Raw genomic sequence first — 6,915 nt, forward strand, 5'->3', positions numbered from 1 at the left:
GAATGAACCGATGTAAATTCAGGCTCCTCAAAACCTGGGCCCACCCTATTTCTCCATTCTCATTTTTTTTTTAAAGTTAGAGTGGGCACGTGAGTGGGGGAGGGTGGAGAGGGAGATGATCCCAAGAAGGCTCCGCTCAGCACTGCTGGTGCAGAGCCCAATGTGGGGCTCAAACCCACAAAGCTGAGATCATCACAAGGGCCAAAACCAAGAGCCTGACGCTTAACCGACTGAGCCACCCAAGCATTCCCCTTGTTTTAATGGGTCAAATGTTATTGTGAAATCAGGAAAGCTGCTAGACATTTTAAACAATTGAAAATGTGTAGTGAATGGCAAATATGGAGAACATCATCTAATGCCCTTTCCATACACCCATACAACCCTCCTAGAACCTGTAGGCAAGCTGACCTGGCGACAGGCTGGGGGCCCTCTAGTGGCTCCAGAGTAGAAGGCATCCCACCTGGGCCCTAGGCAGGTTTTTCAAATGCCAGATGTTATCCAAGGTTTGGCTGCGTAACTGGCATTAACAGCAGGGTGGTGACTGAGAATCAATTTCCTTCAGAACTGACTGGACACAATTTACCAATGCAGATGGTAATACAAGAATATTGGGTTGGACCTAGGGAAAAATATTTCCAGGGTTACCACCTATTTACAATTATTTAAATCTACTTTCACAATAGCTGTTCCCTACGCAAAAGGGAAGCGCAGGGAAACTCCTAAGAAAGCACTGTCTTCTAACTAACGTGGACTTTAAGATGTGTATACATACAACGGACTACTTGGCAATGAAAAAGCAGGACATCTTGCCATTTGGAACGTGAACGGAACTGGAGGGTATTATGCTAAGTGAAGTTAAGTCAAAGACAGGTACTTAACAGAAGACCACAGGGGAAGGGAAGGAAAACTAAGTTACAGAGAGGGAGGCAAGCCCTAAGAGACTCTTAAATACAGAGAACCGAGGGTTGATGGAAGCGGGGGGCTGGTGGGGGGAGACGGGAACTGAGGAGAGCACTTCATGGGATGAGTACTGGGTGCTGTATGTTCAGTAGTGAATCACAGGAATCTACTCCTAAAGCCAAGACTACACTGTAGACACTGTATGTTAGCTAACTTGACAATAAATGATCAAAGAAATTTTTATTTAAAAAAATGGAAAAAAAAAGAGTAGGCTTTAGAAGTAAAAGGAACATCAAGACCTGAAGTAATCCCAGGCATCTTGATTTGGAATGCAAAACAGACAGACGTGGACCCAACTTACAGAAACGGTTTATTTTCCGTCAACCTTATTTCCATTTTGTTTCTCCGCAGAAGAGCAGCTCAAGACCACTCGGTGGTGGTTCCCACCCATTCGGTGGCCTGAGCAGTGGGGGCTGCAGACCAGTCTTCCGTGGCGGGCTGAGCGCTCCAGTCCTCTGTTAAGGAAACACCAAAGAACAGTCAGGCCCCTTCAGTGTTCTCGTCACCCTACCCCCACCCAGCACCGAGCCCTGAATCGCACCAGAAACACGTTTCAAAGGACAAACACCCGAGGCCAAACCACTTCAAAAACACCCAACGCCCATCTGTCAAGTTAGCAGCTCAGCTATAGCACACTGGGATGGAAACCTTCCGACGCTACATAGCCAGGGAGATCCTTTGAGCTAGACTAAAAACCCCCCAAGATGCAAGCCGCCAGCCTGAAGCATCAGGACCCGTACCAGTGGGGAACTGCTGGATAGGCACGGAGGGCACCTGCACGCCTTCGGACCAGTCTGCGACCTCAGGCTGCGTAGCAGTGAACTCAGGAGCTGGAGCAGTCCATTCACCCTGAAATTCCTCCTTGGTCACAGCCTTTTCGGCAGCAGCCTGCTCTTCCTTTTCAATCTGGTGAAGACAAAGCGTATAGGGACCAGTAAATTTTACTTCTTGAGCACAAACCAAGAGGTCTGATTTACTTACGCGTCCACAAGCCTTTGGGGAGCAAACTTACCTCTTCAGGATCCCTATAGAAGTAGAGGTCAGGCATGACCTCCCAGGGGTGTTCACGGGAGATGGTGCCACGCATGCGCAGAACTTCCCGGGCCAGCATCCACCACATCAGACCCACCGAGTGAGCGCCCTGCGGGAGCGCCGGGTGTTAACAAGTGACGCTTGGTCAATCCCCAACAGCACGTCCTTCCCCAATCCACCCATCTGTCCCATCATCCAGGTCCTCGGTACCAGGAGATAGGAGACCCGTCTCTTGGTTTGCAGAGAGTGTACTTCTAACAGAGCACTCTAGAAATACGTCTCCATCTTGATTGTCACTGGAACCAGGGGGATTAAAACACAACTATCGAGACTCCACCAATGAAATGAAATACCTGTGAGTTCCTGGACACTGATACTGCTATTAAAACATCTCTTTGGGGGATTCTTACACGGAACCAGGGTTTTGAGACCCAGGAAACAGGGCCGATTTGAATCACAGGCAACCCACCTTTTTAGGATTTCATAGCAGTTCATCCAGTTGCTCTGAAAACAGAAAGGCCTAGTAATGCCCGAGAGGCCCAAGCAGTTAATATGGAGAAGAGCAGACGAACACACACGCCACTTAAATGATTTCTCCTTAAAGTTGTGACACACTCGAATCATACTTGTAGCAAGAATTACTATCAAACTCCACTCACTGGGCCAGAGACCCTTGTGGTGTTAGCGAAAGACTTGCCCCTCGTGTAGCACACTACCTACACTTGTGAGTTCATCGGCCAGAGCCTCAACTCCAAGCTCTAACAATGTGCAGAGGAATGCCCAGCTGTTTCCGTAGCGCTCTCGTGAGCTCTGGTGAACGTCACCGCGTTATTACCTTGTTGTTGCAAGGGATGGCGATGTCCACATAGCGCAGAGGAGAGTCTGTGTTACACAGAGCGATGGTAGGCAGGTTAACGTAAGACGCCTCGGTGAGAGGCTGGTGGTCAGCCCTGGGATCGGTGACCACCAGAAGTCTGGGCTCCCGGAAGGCTGCCTGGATCTGGTTAGTGAAGGTTCCGGGAGTGAAGCGGCCAGCAATAGGAGTGGCTCCGGTCGCAGCAGCAAACTTCAGCACAGCTCGCTTGAAGAACGAACATCGAGAGTTACCAGCGCTCGAGAAATGGCATCGCAGGAACTCCCCCAAGCGTCCGTGTGCCGACACCCGGGTCTGTAACCGCCGAAGCGGCTCCCTTCCAACAGTGAAAACATCAAAGCACTTCAGACACCCAGTAATTCTTTGTCCTCCGCGTTACCCGACAACTACTTGCAGAACCGGGGCCCAGAAACAGTAAGCACGCCCCACCCTCTGATCCTGTCTGGAATGCTCTCCCCACTCCCACCGGCTGGTTTCAAGAACCGGGCAGGTCACTCTGCTGAGTGACGCGGGCAGGTCACTCGTGTGCTTCCACATTCTTCACGGGGCCGTGACGACGAGTCAACACAGCACACAACAGTGCCCGACACACCAATAAGCACTTCTCTGCTCTGGTCGAATTCCATTGCAGCTACCCTATACACCACAGCAACATACCCTTCCTTTTTACCCCGTAAAACTTATTTCCTGCATCCCTTAAAAAAGGCAGAGTTACTCTGAAAACTTACTTCCTGCATCCCTAAAAAAGGCAGAGTTATGTTTTTTCTGCTACATCCCAAGCCCCCTGCAACACTGCCTGGCCAATACAGATGCTCAGTAAATCTTTGCTAAGGAAAGCCAGGAGAGTGGTCACTGGGTCCATTCTACAGCAATACTTAAGTCTTCTACCGTGCACCAAACTAGGGGTCCTGATACAAGCCAGCCTCTGGAGAATAACCCCCTGCGCAAAACACATCTTCGGTTCGAGGCAATCAATTTTATGGTCAACCTAAACAATACAAACGAACCTGTCTTACTACACGATTTAAACATCTGTCAAAATCCAAGTCAAACATCTTTTTCAAATTAGAATCGGGGTCAATGAAATCCTTGCTAAACCTCCTGTAGTGGACTCTTGAACATATGTTTTAAACTCTTCAGGGCCACTTATATGTGGATTTTTTTTTAACAGCACTCTACAGTATTTTCCCTTCTGGCTTACTCTTTAAAATACAGTATATAATACATACAGCATACAAAACGTGCTAATTGACTACTTAGGTTATCGGTAAGGCTTCCAAAGGTATTGAAGGCTATTAACAGCTGAGTTTTGGGGGAGCCAGAAGTTAAAACAGACTTTTGACCACGTTGGGGGTTGGTGCCCCTAATCCACCGTGCTGTTCAAAGCTCCACCATAAATCAATTTTTAAGGAATCCACTGGTTTTCTCCACAGAAAAACAAAGAATTGTCAAAACAGAAATGGGGCAATACAAGTTTTACCCATTGGCTATTAAAAAAACTAAGTTATTTACGTTAGCAAAGATTTCTACTCTTGCTTGGAGACTTGGATGAGGACTGGCACCCTATTAGAAAACCTTTCTGAAAAATCCTGCAGTTGGCACCAAAGCTTGGAGCCAGTGTTTCATCATTTTCAAGAGAAAAGTCTGACTACAGAAAAATATGATAAGCCATTTTTACAGGATTATGTCAGGACCTAGTGGCACAAGAAAACACACAGGAAAAACAAAGCTCAACACTCTACCAGATGCCAAGTAGCGTGTAAACGGAAAACACTGAATCCGGGCAATTCAAGATTTCTAAAAACCAAGCATATTGTTTCCAAACCTGGCCAGTATTCCGGGATGATATGACACTGACATCAGCTGGGTTTTCAATGGCAACAATGGCCCGAGCTGCCAGCAGAAGCTTCTCCCAGGTTCTCTTCAGATTGATGATGTAGATACCTAGGTGATGGCAGAAAGCTTTGTAGTACCAGACTTAATTTTCAAGTGGACTTTGTTCTGAAAGGCCGAATGTGGCAGCGAGTACTATCAAGCTCCAGTCATCGAGGCAGGCTCTACTGGTGTTAGCGAAAATCCTGCAATTTCTCTAGCACACTTCCGACACTCAGAAGTTCATCGGCCAAGGCTGGCCTCCACCCTGAGCTTTAATAGTGTGCAGCCTTAGTTCGGTAGACGAAGTGCATCTTCTTGGTCCTTTCCTGCACTAAGCCCCCATCAAGGCCCCATCCTGATTCCTGTAAGTTTTCACCCACCTCCTGGTCTCCAGCCCCACTTTCCTTACAACCTGTCTCAATGCCAGATTTCAGCCAAAACTGCTTCACAGCACACAACCCCCAGGCTTAAGTTCTTCAGTGGCTCCATCTGAGCTTGAAGCACTGCCTTGCCCAACGTACCTTCCAAAGTCTTCACAACCTACCTTCCCTTTTCTAGTACCTTCCAAGCCTCCTCATTAAGGTCTTAGCTCTTGCTCTACTTTACTCTCAGAATTCAGTTGAACGAAGGGAACGCCTGACCGGCTCACTTAGAACGTGTGATCCTGGGGTCAGGAGTTTGAGCCCCACATTAAGTACAGATTACTCAAAAACAAAGATCTTAAAAAAAATAAAATTCAAATGAACCTGCTTTCAGTACCTGTGGAATACAAGACACTATGGAAGATGAACTAATGAGCTTCCTCATCATTTATACATCTCACAGCTCCTTCATGGCCCAACCTAAGTCCCAGAACCTATCAACTGACATACTCTTGCACTGGAGCCCAGAAAGCGGTCCTTCCAAAAACCACCAGTACACTTTTGTTTTTTGCAAAAAAAAAAATTAAAAAAAATTTTTTTTAAGATTAAGAGATGCATGCTGTATCAACTGAGTTGACCAGGTGCCCTACGTTCACTTAAGTCTTAAAGCTTACTTCCGATGTAGACCTCTGGTTTCATTTATTACTTAGTTGGAATGCCCTCCCTCCCAAATCAAAGCAACAACTGACCATCACTTTTCCTTTTGTAGATGTACTGTTCCATCTGGAAGTCAAGGTTGGTGCCACCTAAGTGGGTTCCTGCGGCAAGAAATTTGAGGACATCCTCCTCCTTCATTTGCAGGACATCAAGGGCTCCGGACATTGTGAAAGTTTCCCTTTAAGTTACGACGGGAACCTGGAAAACAACGGTTAACCAGCTATTTTCATTTCATTTCAGTGGGTTATGGGACCAGGTGCATTCTAACTACCCTGGCGAGCCAAGCAACCGATCTGAACACAGCCCAAGGACCACACCTTTTACAGTAGTGTAATGGAAAAAGACCCAACAGAACAGACCTATCCCACACATTACACAACTCCCGCACATCTTGAGTGTGTGGAGATGGGAAAAACACCCGAATAATTAAGCAAAATGAAAACGGTGATTTGCCACTTAACATTCCAGGGGGCAACCGGAGTCGAGTTACCGATGAGCAAAAATAACCAGATGCGAACAAGTTTATTTTCAAGCGGATTGAAGGCAGGGCGCTCCACAATTATTTCTCTCTACGGTCACAACTGATTTTCTACAAAACCTTGCCAGGTATCTTAACGCGAACGGGATACACCAACCGGCCCAAATAGCTGTCGTAAACCGGGACCGGGGCCTGAGGTCACGGCCGGCCGAATGCCGGGGTCCGAAGCAACTGCAGCGCGGTACGCTGATCCTGTTTGCTGCGCCACGGCCGCCCAGCCGCAGCCCGGCCCGCACCCTCACCCGGTGCCCTGGCTCCAGCACGACCTCCGCGCGCTCCGGGGACACTGTGGGAGCCCGCGGGCCCGAGTTCGGCCACGTGCGGGCGGCTGGGCGCGGAGCCGCAGATACACCCGCTTTGCCTGCTGGCTTCCATCCCCAATCCTCGCACCCCTCACTCCAGCGGAAGGCTATTTTAATAGCCTTTGGGACTATTTGGGGGACGCCGGGAACCCCACAGGGGACTCACGCAAAACAACGCCGTATGGACCCCTCCCTGGGTAGCGCGGAAAAAGGCCGGCGGCCGGAAGTGACGTCCTTATATACTCCGCCGCCAGC

General features: G+C 48.5%; 1 protein-coding gene and 2 non-coding genes across 3 annotated transcripts; all 3 read right to left on the reverse strand.

The window, feature by feature from the left end:
• Positions 1-1,257: 1,257 nt before the first annotated feature.
• RPSA (ribosomal protein SA) lies at positions 1,258-6,877 on the reverse strand. Its single transcript, XM_007081014.2, has 7 exons — positions 6,827-6,877; positions 5,853-6,018; positions 4,692-4,810; positions 2,828-3,073; positions 1,973-2,101; positions 1,701-1,866; positions 1,258-1,415 (listed from the first exon to the last, which is right to left on the reverse strand). Exons 2-7 carry the CDS (start codon positions 5,983-5,985, stop codon positions 1,321-1,323), a joined length of 888 nt encoding a protein of 295 aa, XP_007081076.1. The 5' UTR covers positions 5,986-6,018; positions 6,827-6,877; the 3' UTR covers positions 1,258-1,320.
• LOC122230854 lies at positions 2,617-2,765 on the reverse strand. The gene has a single exon (XR_006207926.1). It is a non-coding gene; the product is annotated as a small nucleolar RNA SNORA62/SNORA6 family (small nucleolar RNA).
• Positions 4,878-5,028, reverse strand: LOC122230855. The gene has a single exon (XR_006207927.1). It is a non-coding gene; the product is annotated as a small nucleolar RNA SNORA62/SNORA6 family (small nucleolar RNA).
• Positions 6,878-6,915: the final 38 nt, after the last annotated feature.

The sequence above is a fragment of the Panthera tigris genome, chromosome C2 (assembly GCF_018350195.1).
Source record: "Panthera tigris isolate Pti1 chromosome C2, P.tigris_Pti1_mat1.1, whole genome shotgun sequence".
Taxonomy (NCBI): domain Eukaryota; kingdom Metazoa; phylum Chordata; class Mammalia; order Carnivora; family Felidae; genus Panthera; species Panthera tigris.

Bases quoted from the DNA above. Each gene is read 5' to 3' on its own strand.
- RPSA (XM_007081014.2), bottom strand. From the start codon at position 5,985: ATGTCCGGAGCCCTTGATGTCCTGCAAATGAAGGAGGAGGATGTCCTC. The intron at 2,102-2,827 runs GTAATAACGCGG...GCGCTCCCGCAG, and splicing joins CCATCCCTTGCAACAACAAG to GGCGCTCACTCGGTGGGTCT. The intron at 1,867-1,972 runs GTAAGTTTGCTC...TGTCTTCACCAG, and splicing joins TCTATAGGGATCCTGAAGAG to ATTGAAAAGGAAGAGCAGGC.